Source organism: Scyliorhinus canicula, chromosome 6 (assembly GCF_902713615.1).
Source record: "Scyliorhinus canicula chromosome 6, sScyCan1.1, whole genome shotgun sequence".
NCBI lineage: Eukaryota > Metazoa > Chordata > Chondrichthyes > Carcharhiniformes > Scyliorhinidae > Scyliorhinus > Scyliorhinus canicula.
Genome location: NC_052151.1, coordinates 54,017,238 through 54,033,294, shown reverse-complemented (window position 1 = coordinate 54,033,294; position 16,057 = coordinate 54,017,238). Strand labels below are relative to the sequence as shown.

The window sequence follows — 16,057 nt, the reverse complement described above, 5'->3', positions numbered from 1 at the left end:
TCTTGTTTTTCTACCAAAGTGGATACCCTGCATTTATCCAAATTATACTGCATCTGCCATTCATTTGTCCACTCACTCAACATGTCCAAATAATACTGAAGGACCTCTGCATCCTCCTCACAACCCACCCTCCCACCCAACTTGGTGTCATCTGCAAATTTGGGGATATGACATTTTGTTCCCTCATCTAAATCATGAAAAGATATTGTAAATAACTGGGGTCCTAGCACCGATCCCTGTGGTACTAGTCACTGCCTGCTAATTTGTTAAAGACCCGTTAATTTCTACGCTTTGTTTCCTGTCTGCTCCTATCCAGTCTTTTTTCTTCTGTGAATAAATATTTCTTTCCTTATGCTTCCTATGTGGCAACTTCTGTGAACTTAAACAAAAATAGAGCATATTTAAAGAATATAAATGTATGTTCAGGGCATGTTACAGGCCAAGCTAGAAAAGGACAGGTACGTGGACAGTATTGTCTCAACAGGGTAACTGTGTAGAGTGCAGGAAGTAGATTAAGTATGCCAAGCGTAGCAATCAGGAATTCAGATTTTTCAAATATTGCTATTGCCATATATGGATATAATCCTGATTTTTATTTTTGTTCATTGTTTAAGAATTGGTGCTCAGTAAAATATTGTGCACCAGTCGAGACTCTACTAAGTTACCTATTTTGGAAAATGTTACCAAACATTTCTACAGTGATTGGCTAATAATTATTTATGTTAGTAATAATTATTTTTGCTTACCCTCCTGGTTTTCTATTTGCCACTTTCTCTTCAGGGTTAAACCAGGTTCTTAGTCAGCAAGCAAGCCATGAAATCAGCCCTTTAGACAACATTATTCAACGACTTCAACAGGAACAAGACCAGAGACTGACTACAGGTACCAACAACACCTTGAACAGAGGAAGAATAGGTAGGATAATTTAAAAACTGCTCAATAAATGCATTCTTATAGCCTTCTTTTAAAAAAAACAGGAAGTTTAGAATAGGACAGATCTATACCATTCATCCATCTGTCCAAGAAGGCCAAATTGTCACTTCCGAGGGCTTCTGCAGGATTTGATGGGATCTTGACTATTGTCCATCGCATTAGATACCACAATTCCTTTCTAAAGTAGCATGAGCTCCAGGGTTTGGCATGAAATGGTTGACTGCCTCAATACTCCTTCAGCATCAAACTTAAATACACTTCATTCTCTCCTTTCTTGTGCACTCCATATACTTCAATTTGAGCCTACGGAACTCAGAATTGCCACCAGAATAATAGTAATTAAATATAATATTAATCGCTTATTGTCACAAGTAAGTTACTGTGAAAAGCCCCTCGTCGCCACATTCCGGTGCCTGTTTGGGGAGACTGGTATGGGAATTGAACCCGCGCTGCTGGCATTGTTCTGCAATACAAGCCAGCTGTTTTAGCCCACTGTGCTAAACATTTATTGTATGCTTAAATAAATTAACAAATTAATATAACCCAATTAGAATTAAGAACAGCATATATAAATTGTGGGGGGAGAAAGCTGAAGGAGTTCACCAGGACAAATGAAGAACATATAGAAACATTGAGGATAAAGACAGGGTCAAAAAGGGACCTATTGAAACTAAACTGGAGATATATAAACATGACAGCAAGTTAGTATTTTAGTGGTGCAACAGTAAGCAGGCAGGTGAAGGGATGCAAACAATGTAGAATCTGGGGATGAGCCTGAGATAGTATGTTAAATGATTCCATTCTTCATGATTACTTGAAGACATTGAGTACCGTGCTGTCTCTCAGTATTGAAAATGAAATGAAATTAAAATAGCTTATCGTCACAAGTAGGCTTCAAATGAAGTTACTGTGAAAAGCCCCCAGTCGCCACATTCCGGCACCTGTTCGGATGGCTGGTACAGGAATTGAACCGTGCTGCTGGCCTGCCTTGGTCTGCTTTAAAAGCCAGCGATTTAGCCCAGTGTGCTAAACTGATACTTCCAAGTAGAACTAAATTCAACATAAATCAATTGGAAGCTGACAAAGGACTAAAAGGGTCCAAAACAAATTATTTTTCATGAATCGGTTACCTCTCTGAGTAAAGATGTATGCCAAAGGAGCCGATGTATGAATCACAGACGGTCAGTTCATTACTGGTGGCATGAGTGTAGACTATATTGGTTACTGATGTGCCTCTAAATATTGTGTTTACAATGGCGCTGCTGACCCAGTGTCCTGGATGGCATATGTGGAACAGCCTGTTAAGTGGCCTCCTCTTGTGCTCCAGGACGCATCACTGACTCAAGTGAGGTTAGGACCCAGGTGTGGTCCTATATAATATAGGCCTTCAACTCTGTCCTAATGCATGTCGTCATTTCTTTAGTGAGACTTGTCCTTGCCTTGTACATACTACTTCATACATTACCTTGTACATATTGTATAAAGAAAGAAAGAAAGAGGCTAACAATGCAATGCATCACAAAAAATGCTATGTTTTTGTCATCAGGAACTTGGCATATCATTGTCATTTAACCATTTTGCCTTTTATTCTCAAGTTCTGAAATGGTTTGGTGATGACCCTTATTAGTGACATTGATTGTATTATATCCAGCATAAGTAAGATTTGACGCATGCTAATGTTTGGGCAGTAGTATAAAAGCACAGCGGCATAATGCCTTGGATAGAAATTCAATCTCCTTTTAACTCCTCCCTGCTTGTTTGCAGCACAGTGGCGCAGTGGTTAGCACTGCTGCCTCACGTCGTCGAGGTCCCAGGTTCGATCCCGGCTCTGGGGCACTCTTCTTGTGGAGTTTGCACATTCTCCCCGTGTTTGCGTGCGTTTCACCCGCACAACCCGAAGATATGCAGGCTAGGAGGATTGACCACGCTAAATTGCCCCTTAATTGGAAAAAAAAGAATTGGGTACTCTAAATTTATTTTTAAAAAACAAAAAAAAACTCCTCCCTGTTTGTGCCCCAGGTAACATTGCATCAGTTTGTGAGACACACACTGCCTCTGCTCGGGGAATCGCCTCTTTACATAGCAAAGACTATAGAGAGTGATTTAACCCAATCGTTAGTTTGCTGTTATTGCATTACAAAAGATGTCATTCATCCATCTGCCCGCCCAAGCCATGTCAGACTCTCTGGCTTCTCATACTCAGACTCCTTCAGTTTACAAACATTCCAATGCCAAACTTGACTAAAGCAAGAAAAACATGAGGGCCTTGATACCTAGCTATTTTTTATCTTAGCTCTATGCACTGTTGATTTCTCTGCCCCCTATCTGGGGCCTCTGGCTCAGGTGGTTTACTTTTTACCTTTTAGCTTACCACTCTACCATTTGGTCGATGAAGGTCCAAATCACAATTTCCCCAGCAAATCATTTCCGGCTGCTTTTACCCAGGGTGTACTGCAAGCAGGAATATAACAGTGCAATACAAAGTTAAGTGTGACAGAATTAGAAATAGACAGCCAGTCACAGTACTACAATTAATTTTCAATGTAGTAATGCCCCAGCATTCCTACCACCATTAGATTTTGAACATGTATTAAGGCGCTCTGCAAATGGGAATTTGTTTGCTGTCACACAGGAATCCACACATTAGCTCATACAAATTTGTAATCTCAGCAAGTGTAACTTCATTAGGTTTTAATCAAATATGTAAATAAGTCGCAACCATTAAGCTTCAATTTTCTGTTAAAATTGCTTGGTAGGTCCTTCCATTTTGTTACTTCATAAATACTGTACTAGGGGAATTGAGAGTGGACGATTAATATAATCTTGCCAACGTCTCGAGAGGAAAATGAAAACAAATTAGACCATTCTATAAACCGTCCGTGTGAAGGCCCGTGCAAAACGGATCTTTAAAATAGCATTTTGATGTCAAAGTAAATCTTGTTAAGACCATGAGAAAAAGGAACAGCAGTAGGTCATTTGGCCCCTCAATCCTGCTGGACAATTCAGTAGGATCATGGCTGATCTGACATTCCCCACATCCACTTTCCTGACCTTTCCCCGTAACCCTTGATTCTCTTATTGATCAAGAATCTGTCTATCTCAGCCTTAAATATACGCAAAGAATCTGCCCCTACAGCTTTCTGTATCAAGGAGTTCCAAAGACTCACAACCCTCTGAGAGAAGAAATTCCTCCTCATCTCAGTCTTAAATTGGCACCCCTTCTGAGACAATGCAATCTATATTTAAAATCTCTCAATAATCATGACATTTGCATGCACATGTATTATTCTTCGGGTTCTAACTCGAGGGCAATTGGTTTGGGAAATAAATGCTGGCCGAGCCAGCGAAGCCTTTGAATTATTATTTTTAAAATTTTATGATTTCTACAACTATTCACATATTAATGGCGTTAATTACTTTGGGAGGAATGATTTACGATCATTTGTCATTTACACAAGTTATTATCACTACTGCCTTTTCTATACATCATTTGATGGCAGGCTTCTTGGGAAAACTAAATCTACAGAAAGAATTAAACTCATCCAAGCTGCATTTGAAACTGCGATTTTTGTGTTAATGTTAGTGATTCGAAAGCCCCTCTTATCCTGCTTTTCCTTATTTCTATTCAGTATTTGTGGTTGTTTGACTGTTTATTGATGCTTCCAAAAATAAAATTGTGTCGGAAGTATGCTTTTTCTAAATTAGCTCCATTTACGGTTTTACCTGCCTTTGATATTGTAACATTCATTGCAAAGCTTCTGAATTTGTTCATACCAGGCTCTCAAAGTTCGGCTTCTGAAATGCATTCACCTCCAAATGTTGGATTGAGACGCAGTGGACAAATCGAAGGAGTACGGCAGATGCACAGTAATGCACCAAGAAGCGAAATTGCCACTGAACGGGACCTTGTGGCCTGGAGTCGAAGAGTGGTAGTACCAGAACTAACCCAAGGTGTAGCCAGGTGGGAATACTTACTCATTACAACAAAATGGAAGTCTTACTTGTCATTTTTTGTTGTTGTCGTATTTAAAGGTGTTAAATGTATCTTTAGCGTATGACTAATAATCTGTGAGTTACACTTCTGTGTAACCTTTTGAAATATAGTATCCAACCTACATTATGGTTTGTAAAGCCATGCTAAAGCAGTTTGTGGTAAAGTATCACACTAAATGCACTGAGTATCTTAAATCTAATGTTTGCTTTTAAACTTATTTCGCAGTGTAAAATTTTATATCACTTCAGCGGCAATACTTTCCCATTTTGGGCATCACTTTTAAATGTAAACTCATAAACAATCCTGACAGTTGTAAGTATTTGCCGAATTTATACATTGTGATCACATTCCCATGCATTATTCCTTTTCTCCAATGTCAGAACTCTCACTTTTCAGTATCCTGCAAATTTGTTGCAACTTGGAGCAAGATTTTCATAACCGAAGATAATTAGTGACATGGATTTATGAAAGGGAAATCATGTTTGACAAGCTTGGTGAAATCTTTTGATGACATAATTTGCAGGGTAGACAAGGGAGAGCCAGTGCATATGGTGTATTTAGGTTTACAGAAAGATTTTGATAAAGTCTTACAGAGGTTAGTGTGAAAAATTAAAGCACATGGGATTTGGGGTAATATATTGGCATGGATTGAGAATTGGTTAGCAGACAGGAACAGAGAGTAGGAATAAATGGATCTTTTTCAAAGTGGCAGGTGGTGACGAGTTAGGTGCTGCAGGCTCAGTGCTTGGGGCCCCAGCTATTCACAATGTATATAACAATGGATTATGAAGCAAATGTAATATTTTCAAGTTTGCTGATGACACAATACTTGATGGGAATGTGAGGAGGACGTTAAGAGGCTTCAAGGCTCTTCAGACAAGTTGAGTGAGTGAGCAAATACATGTCAGATGCAGTGCAACGAAGTATGAATTTATCTACTTTGGTATGAAAAACAGAATGGCAGAGCATTATTTAAATGGTGATAGTGAAATATAAATGTCCTTAAACACCAGTCACTGAAAGCAACCAATGCGAGTGCAGCAAGTAATTAGGAAGGCAATTGGTATGTTGGCCTTCATTGCAAGAGGACTTGCTGCAGTTGTACAGGGCATTGGTGAGACCAGCTGTATTGTATAGCTTCTATGGCCTGAATTTATCAGATGGCGGGGCTCTGGGAACCCATTCCCACCAACTCCAACAAGCCTGCTGCCATTTTACACTCTTTAACGAACTTTGATTGTTAACAGGTGGAACGTCCGTCCGTCACAAGGAGGAATTTACGTCCTGGAGAGCTGTTGATCAATCAGATTGACCGATAGCTCTCCAGGCCCTCCAGGCACAGCACTGTGTTAGATGTAAGGGGCACTGCACTGACGTGCCTGGGACTAAATGGCAGGACGTGGAAGCCAGGTATTTGGTAGGGGTCCTGGAAGGGGATGGCACACCTGGAGGAAGAGGCCAGTGGTCGAGGGAAGTTTGGAGGTCTCTGGGCCTCCTTGTGGGATGGCTGCACTCAGCATCAGAAGAGGGCTTTTGTTGCACATGACCCCAACCCCCCTTTCGACCCAGAGATGTGTTTTTTTTAAATTCTATACCCTCCTCCCCCCCCCTGCTCTGTTGTTGCCCGACAACCTAAAAATTGAGGCTGGGCACATTCTCCCCATGTTTGCATGGGCTTCACCCCCACAACCCAATGCTGTGCATGGTAGATGGATTGGCCATGTTAAAATGCCCCTTAATTGGAAAAATTAATTTAAAAAATGAAGAATTGAGGCTGGGCAGGTAAAACCCGAAAGTAGCTACCCCAAGGCCCAGGCTCTCTACCACCCCCCCCCCCTCCTCCTCCTCAAAACCCATCGATGGAGAGTATAAAATTCAAACCTATGTTTCTGTGTGAAACATTTAGGGCTTACCTCTCCACACTGACACTACTCTTTAAGAATTGAATTGAGACTGCCCAAAACCAATTTCATTTTTGACCGTTTGCGTTGCCAAAGTTTCTCGTCTCATTGCAAGGCCAAGTTGTCATCTAGATTTTGAAGACGGCAGTCGCTTTTTTCCAAAATTCTGCCACCAAATTCCTGCCGAAACATAATTCTGGAAAGAATTGTTTTAATTATTTTTCCCCTCTCTGAAACGAAAGATAAAGCTTTCAGTCAGTCCTTAAGGTGTTGCTGAAATTCAAAATTGCAATGCGTAATGTACATGACACTTGTGCTGTGAAAGAGGAGACAGGCACCTAATTAACGTGAGGCATCAATTAATAGACGTTTTACCAATTACACGGGGTCCATTTAAAGTGGAGCAATCTGTAATATGTTTTTTTTTGAGGGGAGCTAATTAGTAGCTACCTCAGTGGTTGTATGGCGTGGTAGGATAAATAACGATGGATGTATCTGTATGCCTCTGAGCTCTCTTTTGTAATTATACTTCTCTAATATTACAGTAAGCAGGAAGAATGTAGAACAGCCAAAGGGGAAGAGGAGATAAACATTTTTAAATATGAAAAGAAAAAGAAATCAGCAATTCAGGTTCAACGAGAAAACAAGGTAACTACTCCTTCAGATACTTCCAGTAATTGCAAAAGGATAGCCTGAGAAATATGAGATGCTGTCTCTTGGATGGTGAAAAGCACATTGTTTATATCTAACTGCTCTGTTCGCTCCTGACCCCTTCCAGTTCTGCAGCATTATGGCAAAGCTATTTTGCTAGATTTATTTGCTGGAGTTATTACATGTTCTGAATCTTTCACAGAAAATATATTACAATTTTAGAGACAATTCAGTTTGGTGATGGTCCAGGGTAGCAATTACGTCCCTCTTTTTTACAACTTCCGAATATTCCAAAGCCTAATCCTGGAACAAGCCATTATCAGAAAAAAAATTATTTTATTTTTGCTTTCTGCGGAACCCTCAAATAGATGGGTAAACTTCTTATCTATAAAGGGGAAATAAACCAGTACTTTGGGTATAAGCACAGCATTTCTGAATCTGATGTACAAAAATCCAATGGATTTGCAATTAGCTGAAATCTGTTCAGGGAGCACTGCAAATGAGGTTTTTATGGTTCAGCTTACTTCATTAACGTTTGTGTTGTTCGTATTAGAGTTTGCAGAGACTCTTTCCATATATACTGTGATATAAGACACACATTTGTGTGTGATTATGAAACTGAAAAACACATTTTGTAACAAAAGAGCTAACAATAAAGTAGCTATTTAATTGAGGGCAATTAAGAGTGCAGCAGGAATTAAGAGGTCAGACACCTTTCCCGCACTCTGTTAATTTCACACTTGAACTGACTACTAGGAGGTGAAGTTAAAGCAGCCTGGATGAATCACGTTTATTCCTCTTTCCTTCATGTGATAAAATATTTTCTCAGCTGCGTACATTCCTAATTTTGCAGATGAAATTACAGCTGCCAACTTTTGCTCAAGCTTTGCTTGGCATTGTCTGTTGAAGTCATCTGGTTACTTACTAACGCTTGAAAGATTAACCATAATTTTGTAGGTGATATGTTTTAAAAAACAGAATAAATAGCAATTGTGATGTATTTAATATTGGGAGAAAAAATCCAGATACGCATGAAAAACAGTTAATCCTATCTGCATCCTCCTCACAGCTCACTCTCCCACCCAACTTTCTATAATCTACAAATTTGGAGATAAAACACCTAGTTCCCTCACCCAAATCATTAATATATAATGTGAACAATTGGAGTCCGAGCACAGATCCTTGCAATATCCCACTAGTCACTGCCTGCCAATCAGAAAAAGACCCATTTATTCCAACTTTTGGCTTCCTGTTTGCTAACCCGCTTTCTATCCATCCTGAGACACTACCTGTAATCCCATGTGCTTTAACTTTACATAGTAATCTGCTATGTGAGACCTTGTCGAAAGCCTTCTGAAAGTCTAAATATACCACATCCACCGGTTCTCCTTGGTCAACCCTACTAGTTACATCTTCAAAGAATTCTAGTAGATTTGTCAATCATGATTTTGGCACCCTTTCTAATGCCTTCATATCCTTCCTTAAGTGTGACGCCCAGAAATGGATGCAGTTGAGGGAAAACTAGTGCTTTATAGAAGCTTAACATAACTTCTTTGCTTTTCTACTCTATGCCCTCATGTTAAAGTCTAGTATGCTGTGCTAACCATTCTCTCAACCTTCAATGACATGCACATCTACATGCAGGTCCCTCTACTCCTGTACTTCCATTAGAATTTTACCTTTTATAATCTCTCGCCGTACTCTTCCAACCAAAATGAATCACTTCTCTGCATTAAATTTCATCTCCCATTTGTCTTCCCATTCCACCAACATGTCTATTCCTTTTGAAGGTCTCAAATCATCTTCACAGTTCACAATGCTTCCAAACTTTGAATTATTTATAAACTTTGCAATGAATCCTTGTACACCCAGGTCTAGGTCAATAATGTATATCAGGAATAGTAGGATTCCTGACACCAACCCCTCGGGATCTCCACTATAAACCTTTTTCCAGTGATTCTACTACACATCCCAACCACAGGAATTAATAATACTCCAGTAACTAAATGAGATGAGTTTAATCAGATTCTGGATTAGTAATTTTAGAAATATTTTCATATGGTAACTTTGAAAGCATTAACATAGACCAGTTCCACTGCAGATTTCTCGATTTACTTACAAATGTAATGAGCAAGCAGCTTGCAGTTGAGTGATGGGGCGCTTCTAAAGTTCTTTACCATTCCTGAATTTCCCTGACAAAATATTATACACCAGTTAAATCCATGTCTCAGGAACCATTTTTTGCACAGAACAAAATGGAGCCACAATACTTGAAATACATGGCAGATGTACATTGTATGAAACCATTTGTCCAGCGAGGAATTTACTGTTGAGTATATGCCTATGGAATGAGGTTTTGCAAAGCTCATTTTGAAAATTCCTCCTAGTGTTTATTTTTTGAAAAAATGGAAACTGGTGTGGAGCGGGTGAAGGGAGCAGTTGACCCAAGATCAGATTGTTGAGAGGGCAAATTTTTTTCACATCGATCCCAAGTTAAGTTGAATGTCCCTAGGCTTCACTTCTGTCAAGCACATTTTCCAGGCCTTTCCGGACTTGGGCGGATGCCTTGGAGAGAGTCAACTCTTCCTCCTCATGTGCGAGGCTTAGTCTCATCCAATTTAAGGTGCTGCACCGGGCCCACATGTCCGGGACTAGGATGAGAAGGTTCTTTGGGGGTGAGGACAGGTGCACCAGATGTTCGGGGAGTCCAGCGAACCACGCCCATATGTTCTGGGCATGCCCAGCACTGGAAGAATTCTGGAAGGGGGTGGCGGGGACGGTGTCGAAGGTGGTTGGATCCAGGGTCAAACCAGGGTGGGGACTCGCGATTTTTGGAGTTGCAGTAGAGCCGGGAGTGCAGGAGGCGAAAGAGGCCGGTGTCCTGGCCTTTGCATCCCTAGTAGCCCGACGAAGGATTCTGCTACAGTGGAAGGATGCAAGGCCCCCAAGTGTAGAGACCTGGATCAGTGACATGGCGGGATTTATAAAATTGGAAAGGGTCAAATTTGCCCTGAGAGGATCAATACAAGGGTTCTATAAACGATGGCAGCCTTTTCTGGACTTCCTGGCTCAAAGATAGGTAACTTGGTCAATAGCAGCAGCAACCCCCGGGGGGGGGGGGGGGGGGGGGGGTGGTGTTCCTTATTGTAGTGTCTATTCTGTAACTTTATATTGTGTTAATTTGCATTGTTGTTAAAATGCTGTGTTGTTCATGGAGGTGGGGCGAATGTTTATTATTGTTATTTTTGGTATTTTACTATGGTGCGTTATTGTTGTATAAATTCAAAATTTTTCAATAAAAATTATTTAAAAAAAAAATACAGCATTTTTATATAGGAAATTATCAACTTTATCAGAAGCTACATTCACTTAAACTTGCTGATCTCATTTCATGTAAAATCTAATTTTGTTCCAAAGTCCAGATGGAAGTAGGAAAAGGAAGTGTTAAGTTTACATTGCAGCAATCCATCATACTGCTTTTACCATGCAATAATTTAAAGTTTAAACTGTTGCAAAACTTGGTGGTGCAATTAATATTGAAAATTGAGTAGAAAAGTGCAATGTGACGTTCTGAGAGTAATTTAAGTTTTAAAAATATTTTGAGAACTCTCTCTTCATCTACTTGTCCCACTTGCCTGCTTCCTAGATGCATTCATACGAACGCTTGCAAGAAAGTGGAGAAGGGAGAAAACAGAATCGCCAGAGTATACACAATTACTGCACACGGTCTGCAATGGATGAGGGCAGCAGAAGTTCACAGCAGAATGTAGATTACAACAGCTCCTCAGAGGTGAGCTCCATTGGGAGAAAAACGTAGCTTTCATAATAATTAGGTTTGCATTGGATAATTTAATCTATCTCTCTCTCCAGTTGGTAATACAGGTTACTGTCACTGCAACTGAAATAATAAGAAAAACATTTCAAGGACCCAATTATTTTTTTTCTAATTAAGGGGCAATTTAGCGTGGCCAATCCACCTGCCCTGCCCATCTTTGGGTTGTGGGAGTGAGACGCACGCAGACATGGGGAGAATGTGCAAAATATGGGGAGGCAGTAGTATTGTCGCTGGACTAATAATCCAAAACCCAGAGTCATACTCTGGGGACCCGGGTTCGAATCCCGCCAGGACAGATGGTGAAATTTAAATTCAACGAAAATAAATCTGGAATTAATAGTCTGACCATGAAACTATTGTCGATTGTAGTAAAAATCCATCTGGTTCACTAATGTCATCTGGGGAAGGAAATCTGTCGTCCTTACCTGGTCTGGCCTACATGGGATTCCAGATCCACAGCAATATGGTTGACTCTTAAATTACCTCAGGGATGGGCAATAAATGCCGGCCCAGCCAGCGATGCCCACATCCCATGAACAAATAAAAATAAACTTCACTGCAACTGAAATAATGTACAATATAGACAAATATAAACGTAATATATAAAATAACTTATGAATATCGCAAAGCTTTATACGCAATAAAGTGCACTGACTTTTTCTGTGTCTGTAAACTGTTTATTATGAAGTGAAAAATAGTTCAGTTAAACAAGTTTTCCTTGGAACTTCTCTATAGTTTCCATTTTTTGAATAATTACTATAGACACAAATGCATTTTTCCCCCTCTTTATTGAGCTGACTTAGTTTAGATTTTGAGATGCTAATGCAACTAATTCTTCAAATCGGTACTTTGTGGATTTAAAGCTTTAACGGCTTTAAGTTGTCACGGTACCGAGTTTGCGTACTGGGGGTCATATCCATTATGCAAATTGATGCACTAACTCGAGAAGACACAACATTTGATTTCGGCCAGACGTCACAGAGACAGCTTTTCAACGGAATGGATTTATTTTGCACAGAAATACTTTTGGAAATACTGGAGTAAAAATTGTTCAGTGTTAAACTCATTATTTGGACATAACTGTGATGAATTTAGCATAGAGAAAGCCCAAGATCAAATCTTTGGATGTCCAGGCCACAGTTAAAATTTGTCATGACAATTTTAGCTTACCTCCCCACATTCACTTTGTTCAATGGGTGAGCTGCCTCTGGAGTCACTTTAGGGTATTGACACCTCTCTCAATTGACATGAACGAGAGAGACCCAAGTTCAGAGGGTTACAACAAAAACTGGCTTTTGGGAAATCCAATGGGAGGGTATAATTGCATTGATAATTTATTAGATAAAGAATTGTGGCTTTTTGCATAGTATTGAATTTTAAAAGGTTGTAAGCTGTACAAGGGGTTTACCAGCTTCTGTTTTGAGTATATTATTTTGGCTGCTTCCCGCATCCTAGAACTGCAATGTGTTCTACTGCATGTGAGAGTGGTGTGAAGACACACAGGCGAGGAAAGTGCCTCCTCTTGCTGTTGTAACTGGGAAAAGTTTGAAAGAACATTTATCGTTTGACAACATTTTGTGTTGTGGACAACAGTCCCAGTGCACAACAATTTCTGAATTTTTCGTAAGTGTGACCTACTGTGACTTCAGATGCCAACACTTTTAAAATTTCATTATTAATAAATAGCACAGCTTAATCTGATGCATCTTTACTCCAAGGAACAACATGCATTTTAAGAAATGTATTGTGTAAAATGCCTTTAGTTATATAAATAAGTACCTTCAGTGAATTTGATTTTAATCCTCAGGAGGCTGAAGTCCGTGCTGTCAATGGTGTGACCTCGGAGGAAGATGGGGATGCCTGGCACAATGAAAGCAGCAGCTCCAGGCAAGTGATCTTTGAAGTTATTTCGTGTTTTTTAAAAAATGTTTTTATTCTCCATTTTCACATTTTCCTTCAAAATTTACACCCCACCAACAGACAGTAAACGGTAACAAATACAAAGTCAATCCCCTTAACAATAACAACGATCCCATCCTCCCACCACCCCAAACAACGGCCCACCTGTCAATATATGCATCCAATAAAACAAACCCTCCCACGGTGGAAACAAAAACAAAGGAGAAAAAGAAAAAGGAGTCCGGGACCCGCCCATGGTCACCATTAAACTATACATGGTACCCAAGAGTTGTAAACCCCGCCCCAACTCCTCCCCTCCACTGCCTCTTGTAAAACTCCTCCCCCCAATTTCGGTTCCTTCGCCCCAACTTTCCACCCCGGCTAGACCCCTCGGACCCTGTTCTGCCAGGCTCCGATGGCCGCAGCCCCTCCCCCCACCTCACTCCTGTTCATTACCCAGCTTAAACCGGCCAGCGTGGAGGCCCCCGCCCGGGTCCCTTTCCCCCTTGCCGGGCCCTAGGAAAGCCCAGAAATCCCCTTTCAGCACACAAACCCCGCATATCCACCTACACCCCAAAGAGCCCTCATTTCGAGTGAAAGTCCCATCACTTCCCTTGTCCAAATATATACAACATTGGCTCCTTTAGCCCATACACCCGCGCGGGGTGAAACATAAAAGAAGAAAATACAGTCATGAGGTTACATCGGCACATGGCCATTTCTCAGTTCTGCCACAGTCCTTCTGCCTTCGCAAACACCTCCGCTGCTTCCGCCGTTCCAAAATAAAAGTCCTTGAGCTTGTAAGTCACCCTCAGCGTCGCTGGATATACAATGCCGCCCTGCACCTTGCTAATGTACAGTGCCCTCTTCACCCGATTAAAAGCAGCCCGCCTCCTCGCCAGCTCCACCGTAAAGTCCTGGTATACACGTATACCAGCTCCAGCCCACTGCACCTCCCGCTTCTGCTTGGCCCAGCACAGGACCTTCTCTTTCACACTGTACCTACGGAAGCACAGTCACTACCCTTGGCGGCTCACTCGCCTTTGGTACAGGCCTCCACGACTGATGAACCCAATCCAGTTCATATCCTCCCATCCCCCAATAGTTTCGCCAGCATCGCGGCAAAATACTCAGTCGGCCTCGGTCCTTAAACTCCTTCGGGCAGCCCCACAATCCTCAGATTCTGTCGCCTGGATCTGTTTTCCAGGTCTTCCATTTTTCCTCGCAGATCCTTGTTAATCTCCATCACCTTCCGCATCTCCTTCCCCCATCGAGGTAAGTTGATCAACGTGCTGCAATAATGTCTCCTCCCCTTCCTTCAGTGCCTCACCCTCCTCCCGCACCTCCGCCACTGCGCTCGCCATCACCGTCCTCACCGGGGTAATCGCCTCCTCCACCAACACACTCAAAACCTCCCTCATCTCATTCCTCATTGCCTCCATGTATTTTGTAAACTGCCTTTCGAATTCCGCAGCCATCACCTTAGTTATTTCTTCAGCCTTAAGCAATGTGGCCTCCCCTGATGCTCCAGCCTCCATTTTCCTTGGTGACCTTTCCACTCCCCGACGGACCGTCAGCTGTTTTTTTTACTGCCGTTTCTTTGCTCACCCTCGACATTTTCCTTCACTGTGCCTCCTCTCTGCCTTCTCCCTGCTTTTGCCGCCTCTGTGGCCCCTGCACCGGGCTTAAAGCCCCGAAAATGCCGTTCCCGAACGGAAGCCCTCCAATGCACGGCTGCCTCCCGCCCGCCGTCACCGGAAGTCGAAGTTATGTGTGTTATTTAATCCCAAATTATATCTATTGACCTAACATTGCACAAAGCATTAAAACAGCATTACATCTAACCCTCAAACTGAGAAATTGACATCATGGTAGCTCTCGCATGGCACTTGTCGACTCTTCTGATGGTAAATACTCCTCTAGCGGAAGCTTCATTGGGTTTCATTGACTGCAGATATGGTTCTCGTTGGAGCATCACTAAAAGTTACGCGAGAGCTTTTGTCAATCGCCTCCTGTTGCTCAGCATCACCAGGCTTTAGTGATGGACTGTTGTCCCTTTATCCAGCCTCTCTGATGTTAAAACCAGTTGAATTTATCCCACTTATTTTTTTGAAACACAGAATCGCTGAGCAGAAACTTATAGCCAATTTCCGCACACATGAGTGCGGCCTCAACCGGGACCTGGGATTCATGTCGCATTACATTCATCCCCCACCCTCTGGCTCCTATCTCTGGATCTGTAAAGATTTAATCATCTGCTCATGCTTGCATTCTAAGCATTGTCTGGCATCTTTGAATTTGTCTATATATATGTTTCTGGAACATACCTCTTCATTCACCTGAGGAAGGAGCAGTGCTCCGAAAGCTAGTTTTTGAAACAAACATGTTTGGACTTTAACCTGGTGTTGTAAGACTACTTACTGTGCTCACCCCAGTCCAACGCTGGCATCGCCACTTCATTTTTTTGGAAGAGTGGAGGGTGTGGACTCTCTTTAGCTGGATGCAGACCCCGTTAAGGCGTGTGTCTCTGCAATGGGCCCAGTCTTTGCTAACTGCTTCATGATATTTATGGTTTGTCAGTTCCCGGGAATTCTGAGAGACCTGGGGCGGGATTCTCCGAGCCCCCGGGGGGTCGGAGAATCGCTCGGGGCTGGCGTCAATCCCGCCCCCGCCGTGTCCCGAATTCTCCGCCACCCGAGATTCGGCGGGAGCGGGAATCGCACCGATCGGCGGGCCCCCCGCGCCAGTCGGCGGGCAACCTGCGGCGATTCTCTGGCCCGCGATGGGCCGAAGTCCCGCCGCTGAGAGGCCTCTCCCGCCGGCGGGAATCAAAACACCTACCTG

The 16,057-nt window shown here is 42.0% G+C and overlaps 1 protein-coding gene across 3 annotated transcripts in view; it reads left to right on the top strand.

Annotated features, from left to right (window-relative positions):
* The window catches only part of LOC119967148 (pleckstrin homology domain interacting protein), a 322,696-nt gene that overhangs the window by 200,395 nt on the left and 106,244 nt on the right, over positions 1-16,057 (top strand). For 2 of the 3 annotated variants that reach the window (XM_038799295.1, XM_038799294.1), the window contains exons 18-22: positions 781-915; positions 4,711-4,894; positions 7,374-7,476; positions 11,126-11,269; positions 13,122-13,201. In XM_038799295.1, coding sequence (XP_038655223.1) covers positions 781-915; positions 4,711-4,894; positions 7,374-7,476; positions 11,126-11,269; positions 13,122-13,201 — 646 coding nt within the window. The remainder of the gene's footprint in view (positions 1-780; positions 916-4,710; positions 4,895-7,373; positions 7,477-11,125; positions 11,270-13,121; positions 13,202-16,057) is intronic. The other variant, XM_038799297.1, reaches the window with a different exon arrangement.